A 14555-nucleotide genomic window follows, 5' to 3' on the forward strand; every position below is an offset into this window, starting at 1 on the left:
CCCCCCGGTTTGTGTCCCTGAAGTGGAGGAAAGGTGTGGAGTGATTGGAACATGAATATAAGCAAGGGCATAGAGATAACATGACTATACTCTCACATAAAGTAAGATGAAGTTGTTTGCTTGCCAGAGACACCCAAATATCCTAATGAGGTGAAATATGGTGTGGAGGCAAATAGGATATCAATGCAACAGCATCTGAATGTGTGTCGACCAATCAGAGAGGTTTAAATTCTACTGGTTATAATAAGTTATGTCATTGCGGTCTGATAACGTCATAATGACATGACACTTTGACAGCCAAAGCAAAGTGTGATGTGACTGATGGAAATTTACGTGCTCTGGGGTGTGACCACATGGGTGACAACTGAAATGACCTCGAAATTACCACCTAAACTGGCACTCAATCTTTGACATAAACAAACAAATACATATATTGAGTAAACACACTGATGAGGGTTAGAAACTGACACCAAGTCGTGTGTGAGCTAATAATGAATTTCCTGAGAGTTTTTTTCTAACACTTTCAATGATGTCTGCTTATCTGAAGGTTCAAATCCCATCTCTGAGAGATCCATTATTCATCCAGACTTAATTAATCATATCTATCTCGTGTAGGTTTAAAACATCATTTAAATCATTCATATCATCATGTGCCCAGAGTGCGGAGTGTAATTAATCATTCTGGGGTTTTTTTTGTTCCTCCAAATAATTATTTAATGTACACGTTTTTACAAGCGCCCGGAATTAGTCAGTGATTTCTGCCTTTCGGAAGGCTTTAAATCCTGAGAGATCTCTGAGAGGTGCGTTCATGCACATCTAATGAATCCCATCCATTCATCCATCCATCTCATGTAGCCAGTGTTTCTGTATTTGCAGCACTGTATTTTGAGTTTGTATATTAGTAATTCTTATGAACTTAATTTCATTCATATATTTTATCCATCCATCCATTATCTGTAGCCGCTTATCCTGTTCTACAGGGTCACAGGCAAGCTGGAGCCTATCCCAGCTGACTATGGGTGAGAGGCAGGATACACCCTGGACAAGTCGCCAGGTCATCGCAGGGCCGACACATAGACACAGACAACCATTCACACTCACATTCACACCTACGGTCAATTTAGAACCACCAATTAGCGTAACCTGCATGTCTTTGGTCTGTGGGGGAAACCGGAGCACCCGGAGGAAACCCACACAGACACGGGGAGAACATGCAAACTCTGCACAGAAAGGCCCTCACCGGAAACGGGGCTCGAACCCGGACCTTCTTGCTGTGAGGTGACAGCACTAACCACTACACCACTGTGCCACCCCTCATATCCATCCATCCATCCATCCATTATCTGTAGCCACTTATTCTGTACAGGGTTGCAGGCAAGCTGGAGCCTATCCCAGCTGACTATGGGCGAGATGTAGGGTACACCCTGGACAAGTCACCAGGTTATCGCAGGACTGACACATAGACACAAACAACCATTCACACTCACATTCACACCTATGGTCAATTTAGAGCCACCAATTAGCCTAACCTGCATGTCTTTGGACTGTGGGGGAAACCGGAGCACCCGGAGGAAACCCACACAGACACGGGGAAAACATGCAAACTCCACACAGAAAGGCCCTCGCCTTCCACTGGGCTCGAACCCAGGACCTTCTTGCTGTGAGGCGACAGTGCTAACCACTACACCACTGTGTCGCCCCTCATATATTTTATATTCTCATCTCATTATCTCAAGCCGCTTTATCCTGTTCTACAGGGTCGCAGGCAAGCTGGAGCCTATCCCAGCTGACTATGGGCGAAAGGCGGGGTACACCCTGGGCAAGTCACCAGGTCATCACAGGGCCGACACATAGACACAGACAACCATTCACACTCACATTCACACCTACGGTCAATTTAGAGTCACCAATTAGCCTAACCTGCATGTCTTTGGACTGTGGAGGAAACCAGAGCACCTGGAGGAAACCCACGCAGACACGGGGAGAACATGCAAACTCTATACAGAAAGGCCCTCATCTGCCGCTGGACTCGAACCCAGGACCTTCTTGCTGTGAGGCGACAGTGCTAACCAGTGACTATGACAGTGCTCTTAGTTTTGATTTCATTCATGTTGTTTATTAGATGGATATGATTATATATGTGCAGGACCAGGGTAGCACGGTGATGTAGTGGTTAGCGCTGTCACCTCACAGCAAAAAGCTCCGGGTTCGAGCCCCGTGGCCGGTGAGGGCCTTTCTGTGTGGAGTTTGCATGTTCTCCCCGTGTCCGCGTGGGTTTCCTCCGGGTGCTCCGGTTTCCCCCACAGTCCAAAGACATGCAGGTTAGTTTAACTGGTGACTCTAAATTGACCGTAGGTGTGAGTGTGAATGTTTGTCTGTGTCTATGTGTCAGCCCTGTGATGGCCTGGCGACTTGTCCAGGGTGTACCCCGCCTTTCGCCCATAGTCAGCCTGCGACCCTGTAGAACAGGATAAAGCGGCTACAGATAATGAGATGAGATGAGATGAGATGAGATGAGATGTGCAGGACCTCTGTGAAAACCCCCAATTTTCGCCCATGTATGAAAAGCTGTAAATCTGGTGATGGACTACTGTGTTGAATACTCACAAACTTCATGTGACATGCAATACATAACAGAATAGGCTAGGTTCGGGGGGGGGGGGGGGGGGGGCGGGGGGCGCTGACGGACAGTCCCTCCCTCGCACCTCACGCCCACTGGACAGTAAGAGCGCGGCTGGGAAACGGAAGGAATCGCAGCAGCAGGAAACTCGGTGCCACTTTGTGCGCTGCTGCTGTGCTCAGGGTGACGGTCTCCTCTTCAGCTCTTCAGGGATAAACATCACCAGGAAATAGTTCAAAGTGACCGCCTGGGACACGCCTTCCCTTCACCTACACTGTTGTGTAAGTTATTCTTACAATTGTTTCCATTTAACGCCATTTTTACTAAGAAACCTGTTTATTTTCCCTTGAGAAATAGCTGTGTTTGTTGATCGGTGTGTGAATGTGCGACACGGCGGCCGGTGCGTTTAGTGCGCGTCCGGAATCAACCCACAGGATACACTTTCAGATTACTAGATCTCATACCCCACCTGGAAAACTTGTCTCGAAAGATGTCTATAAACACTTACTTTCCCTGTCACTATTTAATAACAGTTCGTGATTACTCTCTGGATATTATTATTATTATTATTATTATTATTATTATTATTATTATTATTTCTCCACGGCGGATAAACAGCTTACCATTCAGTCGTAATAATCGCATGCCATCTGTGACATTTGAGGAGATAAAATGAAAACGCAGCAATATCTACCAATCTGATTTCGAACTAATAATGGAGGTTTTTTAATTTTTATTTTTATAACCCCCCCCCCCCCCCCCCCCCCCCCATTTTAATCTCCTTTAGAGCTAGAGCAATTATGCAAGTTATGATGCATCATTTCCACCATCTAGCTCTGAGCCTTGCTTGTAGTTGGTGCACTATAGTAATCTCATTAAAAATATTTACCTTTTCTCGTTGTCTGTATGTGTGGTAGAGAGGAAAAGCAAGGGAGAGAGAGAGAAGGATGAGGGATATAGAGTCAACAATCTGAATAAACAGTGGCCACAGCTGTCCATGAGCTGATAACGCACACATGCAGAGAGAGGTGAAAGAGAAAGCGAGAGAGAGAGATGTTGCTGACAAAGATAACAGGATAACAGAGAGAAGCTCACATGCAGTTTTTAAACACTGACACAAGCAATTTCAATGTCCAGAATTCCAGGTTGAGGAGTCGAGGGGTGATGGATTGCCCTTCAGATCTTTTCCAGCAGCAGCCATCCCAGGTGTGCCACTTCGACCTGTATCACAGTCCACCAGGGTCCACGTCGACTGGCCCGATCATTTCTCCTCTTTTGCACCCCAACAGTGCCTCACAGAGGTGGGGTGGATATAGGCAGGGACAGTGCTTATTCTCTGAACTACCAGCACACGAGGAGGAACAGGAGGTGGATACAGACAGCTTTGGGAGAAAATCAGCTACAGGAGGAGGAACCCCAATTCTGCAGTACCGACTTGGAGAGAGGAGAAGAGGTTCTGGTGACTGGAGTCAGGACCTGCTGAGAGTGAAGCAACTTAGAATGGACAGTACTGTAAAGAGAGAGGCAGAGGCAGAACGAGAAGGGCACAGAGGTAGGAGGAATGTAGCTCAATTGGTAAGGGCAGAGAGGAGTGTAGCGGAAAGAGGGCGGAGGAAGGAGAGCAGGGAGGGGAGGCAGCGACAACGACGTGAGTTGAAACTGCAGTTAGAGGAAACCAGAGGGAAGCTGTTAGAGCTTCAGCGCAAAGTGTGGCAAGTATATGGAGAACATCATGTCGAGGAAGAGAAAGGAGGAGAAGGAGATGATGGAGTGATGGACGAGACAGCAGAGATGTTCTCTGAAGGAGAAGCAGACGATCATCTTGGCAGTGGGCTTTATCCTCTTCTGAGTGCTAATGAAAAAAAACACGAAAGTACAGGTAATGAGAATTCTGAGGTGTTTCCTGAAACCCCTGTAGATCTAGACCTTGACGTGGAGCTGGATGGAGGTGGAGTGTGGCTAGGCTGCAGTTTGGTGCAAGGAGAATGGGAGAATGTAGGTGGCAGTGAGAAATTTGCACAGGCTCTAAAGCAGGAGCTGTCCAGTGCAGTGGCTCGAGTCATTGACAGGGTTCTCCATCTCTATGCTGAAACTGACCAAACACCACCTTCCACTGCAGTTCTAGCCCAAGAGATTCCCACTAGTAGGGCACTAGACCCAAACCCAGACAAGAAGCAAAGGCCTGGGGTAGCTGCCAGTATGACAGACCAAGCTGAAGCACTGCCACTGGTTGCAAAGAGGCCTCAAGAGAAAAGGAATCCCCTAATTCAAGGCAAACACAAGAACATCCTGATCCCTCAGGCTAACTCCAGCTTACCCCTCTTACCCCAGCCCCATCTCTCTGCACTTTTACCACCAAGGAACAAAGACTCCTTCCTGCCATCCTGCCCTCCAAACCCTCCTCCACTGCCCCTGCCCCTTCTCCATTATACCATGCAGCACCTCTTTACTCGTTCTCTTTCCAATATGCCGCTCCACAAAGACGGGCTCCCCAATGAACCCTTCCTGGACTTTCGCTCGCACAATCCCTCATTCCCTCCCCTGCCTCTGCTTGGCCAGTTAAACCCACCTCTTGCTGATAGAGGCAGAGATGAAGGGATGAGAGTAGGAATTGATGGAGGAGATACCGCTCTCTATCTTGGTCCTGGGGCAATATCCTTTTTTACCAGAGGATGATCAGAGTCCATATTAGTATTTTGAGAACTGGAGAGTTGAAAATGTAATAAATGTGAGAATTTGCATATTAGATTGTATTTAGTTTGTAGATATAAAATTATTTTGTTTCTTTGTGTAAGAATTTATGTTTTATAAACCATGACTTATAATTAGAATAATATATTGAAGCTAATATCTGTTTAATATAGAATTTGGAACACATGTCGTGTTTAGTAAAAAAAAAAAGAAGGAAGGAAAGAAAAACCTACACTAATATGTTTGCATTTGTTTTATGTATAATTACAAATACATTTATTATTATTATTATTATTATTATTATTATTATTATTATTATTATGGCTCATATAGTAAACACAGATTATAATTCCTTATAGGAAATGCAAACACTGGATTAAAAAAAAAGAAGAAAATGTTCACCATTAGGCCAGTCAGATGTCAATATTCTTTCCTAAAAATCTCTGTGTCCTAGTTTTTAACTTATCTTGTGCCATTTTGTGATTGTGTATGTGTGTGTGTGAGACACATTTCCTTAACTCTCTGAACTCTCAGGAGGGTCTCTCTCCATGTCATCTGAAGAAAGCCAAGCTAATGTTCTTCTACACACGCTACCCCAGCTCCAACACACTCAAGACTTACTTCCCTGATGTCAAGGTGCTCTGTCATCATCATAGAAAAGTGATTCTATCATAATGCTGATGCAAAACATGATGACACAGAGTGTTTAAAAAATTTCTAACAATGAATCAGTTCATAAGACTCCTGATGATGTTCAGGAAATTAAATTTAATCCTTAACTAAATAAAAAACCTTTCCAATACTCGATAAACCTATTATGATTAACTGTATTATATATCAGTCATAGTCTCCATAGACTCCATGGAAATATATGTTTATATGGTGCTTTAGAGCATTTTAATATGATTCATGATGGAACCTTGGATTTTTGTCATTCTCTTCCATAGTTTAACCGCTGCGTCACCTCTCAGCTCATTAAGTGGTTTAGTAACTTCCGGGAGTTCTTCTACATTCAGATGGAACGCTTTGCGCGTCAGGCAGCTCGTGAGGGTCCTGTCACAGCCAGAGAGAGGGGACTGCGTCTGAGTCGAAACTCTGAGCTCTTTCGCATTCTGAACATGCACTACAACAAGAGCAATGACTACCAGGTCAGAGTGTGTTTGAGTGCGTGAGATTTCCCTGCATTTGTATGCATGTAAACAAGTGTGTGTGTGTGCGTATGTGTGTTTTAGTGTCCTATTATATTTCCAGGTGCCGGACAGGTTTGTGGAGGTGTCTGAAGTGGCACTACGGGAGTTCTTCGCTGCTATCCAGAGTGGACGTGACACTGACCCCTGCTGGAAAAAGTCCATCTATAAGATCATCTGCAAACTTGACAGCCCTGTGCCTGACAGCTTCCGCTTGCCAGGCTGCCCCATGGACACACACCGCATGGTCTAAGGATATGATTCAAGAGCAGTCTCACACACACACACACACACACACCTTATAAATCCTATAAGGATTAATATGGATAAATATACAAACACATTGACCAGATGGATTGGAGTTGGTCTACACACTCACGTACACATCATCTGATAAGAATCAGTTCCGATAAGCTGACAAAAATACATGTACATTCAAACACACATACACACACTACATGCCAAAAGTTTGAACGCAAAACTAGCTTTCCAAAAATATGCATAATTTCCCCCCTAAACAATTACTGACCACAATGTGTTTATTAAGACAAAGGGGTTTGGCTAAATGGATGCTGTAATAATTTACTAACGGACTGGATTTGTTTTTGCATTTTACATTTTAAAATTGAGTTTTACTGCGTACTGTACATACATGATCTTGCATTCAGGTGCTCCTGAAAAACTGAATAAGTAATGTGAAATGAGAAGTAAATCGATACATTGGTCAGTGTTACATTTCAAAGACCATGAAAGCTTTTCCCATATAGCATGTTTAAAATCTGAGCACTTCACTACAAACCAATGAACGATTTTACATAAAACTCTTTTTGGTAAGACAAAATGTCATCCATGTTGTGCTGTGCTTGCTTCTGCACTTTTGGCCTGCAGTGTATACATAAAATATCATATACTGTATATAACGTTTGTATAATCTAAGAGTGAATTAATGGTGATTTATTGCCTTCCAGATCTAAGAAACACAAGTACATATGGCACAAATGAAGAAGTCAGTGGCCTTGTCGATTGTATAAACTCTAAATAAGTAACTGATGGGCATTTGCAGTTTTGGCTCGAATGTTCCAGAGAGATAAGTGTTACTTGAAAATATTTAAAAGGCTTTTTGTATTTAATATGCTGAAACCTTATTTATCAAGAAAATGACAGGAAAACATCTGTGGGGCTAGATGTGCTTCATTGTAATTTTATATTCAATTTGCGTATTTGTCATAATGTTTGCTTTTATGTGGCTTATTTCATAAGACACTGAGTGTAAAAATGTGAATTTTGATGTGATAGTAATACTTGTAATTAAACGTGAAAGTTCAAGCACTTATAATAGCAGCGTTTTATTACATACATGCAAAACTATGCAAGCTCCATTGTCTTTTTGATGATCACGCATGATGAATTTTATTAGTTCCTGTGCAAAGATGAGAAAAATGTGTCTGTGTGGGGAAAGGGGGGAAAGGGAGCAGTCTACACATGCTGTCAGAACATACTAAAGTTTGCCAGTGTTCTCCATCACCTTATGCCCTAGATAAGTGCACTACAGTTTGTGTACATCAGATCACCTACTATTTCCATACAAAGTGAATAACGAGCCTACCGTACCTACATAGTGAGTGTCTGAGCACAAAGGGCTCCAGGCTCTAGATTTACTAGAACAGTGGGATATTTAAACCTTATGGAACAGTTGTAGCTAAAGCCTGATAATTCATCCATCCATTACCGCTTATACTGTACAGGGCAAGCTGGAGCCTATCCCAGCTGACTACGGGCAAGAGGCGGGGTACAGCCTGGACAAGTCGCCAAGTCATCGCAGGACTGACACGCAACCATTCACACCTATGGTTAATTTAGAGCCACCAATTAGCCTAACCTGCATGTCTTTGGACTGTGGGGGAAACCAGAGCACCCGGAGGAAACCCACACAGACACGGGGAGAACATGCAAACTCCACACAGAACCTCATCGGCTGCTGGGCTTGAACCTAGAACCTTCTGGCTGTGAGGCAACGGTGCTAACCACTACACCACCGTGCCGCCCACTGATAAGTAAGTGAATGAAAAATACACAACCTTATAATGATGCACAATAAACTTTTCATTTAAATATGTTTTAAATAAAAACATTTAAATAATATTAGCTGGCTTCTTTTCAGAGGTGGACAAAGTACCCACTTCATTACTTAAAGTGCCATTCCACCATTGGATGTATTCTTTGGCATAAAATACAATATATTTTATGACAACATGACTAGACAGAGAAATCTTTTAGCTTCAAAATGATATATCAAACATAATTTTTTGACAACGACAAGTATATTAATTTTGCGACCAAAGTCACCTACCCTTTTAATTTCCGCGTGGTAGTGAAACGTGATGTCATCGGCAGGTTCCCCTTCTTGTGTACCTCGTGTCGGTCTATTTTTAGACCAGGAAACCCCCAAAGTGAGAGAGTCATTTCTCCTCGTATATGGGGGCCAAAAAAATTGCGAAAAATTTTGAGTTAATCTTTCAGTTAGCTAGATTTATTGGTATTAGCTAGATTTATTGGTATTATTTTTATCGCATTCTATCCGCCATTGCTGATAATCTGTGCCACGTCACACGTCACGTGGTACACAAGAAGGGGAACCTGCCGATGACATCACGTTTCACTACCGCACGGAAATTAAAAGGGTAGGTGACTTTGGTCGCAAAATTAATATACTTGTCGTTGTCAAAAAATTATGTTTGATATATCATTTTGAAGCTAAAAGATTTCTCTATCTAGTGATACCATTTATATATGTTGTCAAAATATATTGTATTTTATGCCAAAGAATACATCCAATGGTGGAATGGCACTTTAAGTCAAAGTACAGATCCCACTGGTTAAATGTTACTCCGATACACATGAAAGTTGTACAGTCAACTTTTTACTTAAATCAAAGTACTGAAGTACTTGCTTTTAAAAATACTTAAGTATTAAAAGTACATTTTCTGTCAACGCATCATTGTATTATTGCCACAGCGCTTACAAAACCTAATGCCGTGACCAAAGACAGAAATATGAATTCACAAAATGAACGCATGCCCTGCCATCATGGTGGTTTAATGTTAAGCTAGCTAATCACTGAAGCTCCACCTGACATGCTAGCAAACTCTTTTCAAACTCAAAATCATATTGGGTAGCTAACGCTACTAGAAAAGAAAGATTACTATATTCTGTTTATTTGGCAAGATTATGCTAAAACATATTTCTGAAAAGACTTCAGATAAGTTAACGTTATTCATGTTAGTGTAACTCCGTTTTTACATGCTAACTAACAGTGTCCAAATTAACTATGTGTAAACGTTAGCAGTGGACAAGGCGACGGCAACTTGGGGGGGAAAAATCCATAGAATGTCATTTGACTAACCAGACTGCATAGCTACGTTTGCAATGTTATCGCTAGCTCTGAAGCACAGACAACTTCATTGCAAGCTTTCTCTTGGAATAAAACGTTTACATACCTCAATATGCTTCCACAGGTTGGACAGCGAGTTTTTGTAGGCCATGATGTGGTTCGTTTTAGGTAAACAAAGCATGCATTTAAATCAAAATGAATCTTTAATCCTTTCAGAAAACTGAAACATGAGTTCCAGGTATGGCCATGGGTGTATGCGCGTTCCCCAGAAGAACCACCTCCTTCCATTCTGCCATCAACTGATTGTGTTCAAATAATGCTGCAGAGAAATAATTGAACTTGTTTTTATACAGTCTATGGACGTGACGTGATCCTAGTGATTACTGACAGACTGTCTCAGTGTCACCTGCGAAAAAACCAATCACGTTTTAGAACAGAAAAGTAAAAACATCCACTTTCAAAGCTGCTTCATAGTAACGAGTAACAAGGACCTTGACAGAAATGTAGTGGAGTAAAAAGTACAATATTTGCCTTTCAAATGTAGTGAAGTTAAAGTTCCATCTCATTATCTCTAGCCGCTTTATCCTGTTCTACAGGGTCGCAGGCGAGCTGGAGCCTATCCCAGCTGACTACGGGCGAAAGGCGGGGTACACCCTGGACAAGTCGCCAGGTCATCGCAGGGCTGACACAGAGACACAGACAACCATTCACACTCACATTCACACCTGCGGTCAATTTAGAGTCACCAGTTAACCTAACCTGCATGTCTTTGGACTGTGGGGGAAACCGGAGCACCCGGAGGAAACCCACACGGACACGGGGAGAACATGCAAACTCCACACAGAAAGGCCCTCGCTGGCCACGGGGCTTGAACCCGGACCTTCTTGCTGTGAGGCGACAGCGCTAACCACTACACCACCGTGCCGCCTAAAGTTAAAGTCATAAGTTAAAAAAAAAACCTCAAGTAAAGTACAGATACTCAAAAAGTGTACTTAAGTACAGTACTCAAGTAAATGTACTTCGTTACTGTCCACCTCTGCTATTTTTCATAGTATATCAGATATATTCCATTCAGCTAGCATGATATTGAACGAGTCAAAGACGAGTTCAGTATCATGCTAACTGAATGGAATATATCTGATATACCACAAAAAAAGCCATTATTATTATTATTATTATACACATTTGATGAAAGAATATTTTACAAAAAGTTATTAACGGGGGGTTACTTACCAATATCCAATGCTGATTCTGATCCAATGTAATTCAATGTTCTATCAATCCAATATACATGTAAAAAGTCAAAGTTCACAGAGTCATGAGCAAGCGCAAACCTGGCGGCCATGTTTGCTTACAAATTGTCACAGTCACTCGCTAGCACGGAACTTTTATATGTAATACGTATCTTATGGCATTTTCAATTCACTGTGACAGTTACTGTGGGCGCCACCAACGAACAAAAATGCTTCGCATATGCAGCAGAAAACTCTCTCATTAAATATTTGCATCAGCTCCGACATGTGACATCATATTGTCTTGACAGCCATGCAATATCATAACGACGAATGATGATGTTCGTACTTCGGGGTCGAAGATGACCATGACTTCAATTTGGTAGGTGGCGGTTGTGGGTCCGGAGGTGACTGATGAGGCCAATTCAACACTCATTCTCCATTGGGTAGAGTGACGTAATACACATAGGATGAGCGACATGCTAACAATACTGCATACTATCGAACCAAATGAATGAAACCCGCTAGATGGGAATAGAATACATGTTTTTATTCCATCAAAAAAGTGTCCTGTATGTATAATAATATACAATATTTCATACATTATTTAAAATGTGTTAAACTCATGGTTCCAGGATCCAGGGTTCACTCCTGAGCTTGTGTGAAATTGTGCATGTTCTCCTTGTGTCTGTAAGATTTTCTCCAGTTTCTCCTTTTTCCTTCTCCCAAAAACATCCCACTAGAGGTAAAGAAGTTTGTGAATGTGTGTGTGCGCATGATGCCCTTCCATGGCCTGGGGTTTCAGGGTGTATTCCCACCTCATCCCCAGCGTTCTGGAGACAGGATCCTGATTCACCACTACCCTGATCAGGATAAAGCAGTCACTGAAAGTGAGTGAGTGAGTGATGCACCAGCTAACCTAAATTTTTTTTGTTAGTTTGCAAGACTTGGATACATGACAGGTAGCCTTTTTCTAAATAAAACACAAGTTCTGGTGTGAAAAGTATGGTTTAAAGGATTCATTTATCCCTCGTGGTTTGACTGTACTGTGAAAAATGATATGATAGCAGTGGATAATATTTTTCTTTTCCTGTGCATACTGGTGACTTTTAAAAGCTAGTAAAATGTCGTTGCAGTTGGAAGTTGCAGTTCTTATTTCAGATTTGGTGTTGTGCTAGAACCCGAGCATAAGTGTATAATAGTATAATATCCAGTATATACTGGTATAATATCTTTTTCAAATCCAGAGTTAAATACAGGGGCGGCACGGTGGTGTAGTGGTTAGCACTGAGATCAAGATCTCATCTCATTATCTCTAGCCGCTTTATCCTGTTCTACAGGGTCGCAGGCAAGCTGGAGCCTATCCCAGCTGACTACGGGCGAAAGGCGGGGTACACCCTGGACAAGTCGCCAGGTCATCACAGGGCTGACACATAGACACAGACAACCATTCACACTCACACCTACGGTCAATTTAGAGTCACCAGTTAACCTAGCCTGCATGTCTTTGGACTGTGGGGGAAACCGGAGCACCCGGAGGAAACCCATGTGGACACGGGGAGAACATGCAAACTCCGCACAGAAAGGCCCTCACCAGCCACAGGGCTCGAACCCGGACCTTCTTGCTGTGAGGTGACAGCACTAACCACTACACCACCGTGCCACCTAACAACAACATATTCTGTAAAAATGTAAAACCAGTAAATGTAGAAAGTTATGGAATCTGTGGAATGCAGTAAGGGTGGCACAGTGGTGTAGTGGTTAGCACTGTCGCTTCAGATCAAGAAGGTTCTAGGTTCAAGCCCAGTGGCCGATGACTATCTTGCACGTTTGAATCAGTCTCTAAAGCGTCTTTCATCGTGACACGAGGATTTTGAAAGTGGTTTACAAAATTTTATTGGAACTTCTTTACAAAAGTCATTTTGTTGACAAAATTTGCTCATTTTTGTAACCGTCACCAAGCAATGCACTAGCCAATAGCATTTCAGAAATACGGCCCTGTGTTCAGGAAAAAAGCCCTCCTTCATTGACCAATCAGAATTGAGTAATTTGGCCCTATGTATTATAATGGGTTAAATTAAATACCTGTGTCAGCAAGAGGTCACTGGATAAAAAGTCATTGTTACAGTGATGGTTTAAATATATACAGGCGAGAAAGTACTGCTGAGAAATATAATCCCTTTTTTTTGTAAGAATTCACTCTGTGTGTGTGTTTTATGGTGTGGATGATGTGTGTGTGCGCGTGTGTTTTATGGTGTGAGTGTTATGGTGTGTGTGTGTTTTATAGTGTGGATAGTGTGTGTGTGTTTTATGGTGTGTGTGTTTTATGGTGTGGATGGTGTGTGTGTGTGTGTTTTATGGTGTGGATGGTGTGTGTTATGGTGTGTGTGTGTGTGTGTGTTTTATGGTGTGGATGGTGTGTGTTATGGTGTGTGTGTGTGTTATGGTGTGGATGGTGTGTGTTTTATGGTGTGGGTGTGTTATGGTTTGTGTGTGTGTTTTATGGTGTGTGTGTTTTATGGTGTGGATGGTGTGTGTGTGTGTTATGGTGTGTGTGTTTTATGGTGTGGATGGTGTGTGTGTGTGTGTGTGTGTGTTATGGTGTGTGTGTGTGTTTTATGGTGTGTGTATGTGTTTTTTATGGTGTGGATGGTGTGTGTTGTGTGTGTGTGTGTGTGTTTTATGGTGTGGATGGTGTGTGTGTTTTATGGTGTGTGTTATTGTGTGTGTGTGTGTGTTTTATGGGGTGGATGGTGTGTGTTATGGTGTGTGTGTGTTATGGTGTGTGTGTGTGTGTGTTTTATGGTGTGTGTGTGTGTGTGTGCGCGCATGTGTGTGTGTGTTTTATGGGGTGGATGGTGTGTGTTATGATGTGTGTGTTTTATGGTGTGGATGGTGTGTGTGTTTTATGGTGTGGATGGTGTGTGTGTGTGTGTTTATGGTGTGGATGGTGTGTGTTATTGTGTGTGTGTGTGTGTGTGTGTGTGTGTTTTATGGTGTGGATGGTGTGTGTTATGATGTGTGTGTTTTATGGTGTGGATGGTGTGTGTGTGTTATGTTGTGTGTGTTTTACGGTGTGGATGGTGTGTGTGTGTGTGCGCGCGCGTGTGTGTTATGATGTGTGTGTTTTATGGTGTGGATGGTGTGTGTGTGTTTTATGGTGTGGATGGTGTGTGTTTTATGGTGTGTGTGTGTTTATGGTGTGGATGGTGTGTGTTATTGTGTGTGTGTGTGTGTTTATGGTGTGGATGGTGTGTGTGTGTGTGTGTGTGTGTTTTATGGTGTGTGTGTGTGTTTATGGTGTGGGTGTGTGTGTGTTATGGTGTGTGTGTGTGTTTATGGTGTGGATGGTGTGTGTGTGTTTTATGGTGTGTGTTATGGTGTGTGTGTGTGTGTGTGTGTGTTATGGTGTGGATGGTGTGTGTGTGTTATGG

General features: G+C 42.6%; 1 protein-coding gene across 1 annotated transcript; it reads left to right on the plus strand.

Annotated features, from left to right (window-relative positions):
• The first annotated feature begins 2790 nt into the window (after nucleotides 1–2790).
• On the plus strand, nucleotides 2791–7673 carry prox3 (prospero homeobox 3). Its single transcript, XM_060924374.1, has 5 exons — nucleotides 2791–2901; nucleotides 3758–5272; nucleotides 5840–5947; nucleotides 6259–6459; nucleotides 6563–7673. The coding sequence occupies exons 2-5, from the start codon at nucleotides 3785–3787 to the stop codon at nucleotides 6749–6751; spliced, it is 1986 nt and encodes a 661-aa protein (XP_060780357.1). The 5' UTR covers nucleotides 2791–2901; nucleotides 3758–3784; the 3' UTR covers nucleotides 6752–7673.
• Nucleotides 7674–14555: the final 6882 nt, after the last annotated feature.

The sequence above is a fragment of the Neoarius graeffei genome, chromosome 1 (assembly GCF_027579695.1).
Source record: "Neoarius graeffei isolate fNeoGra1 chromosome 1, fNeoGra1.pri, whole genome shotgun sequence".
Classification (NCBI taxonomy): Eukaryota; Metazoa; Chordata; class Actinopteri; order Siluriformes; family Ariidae; genus Neoarius; species Neoarius graeffei.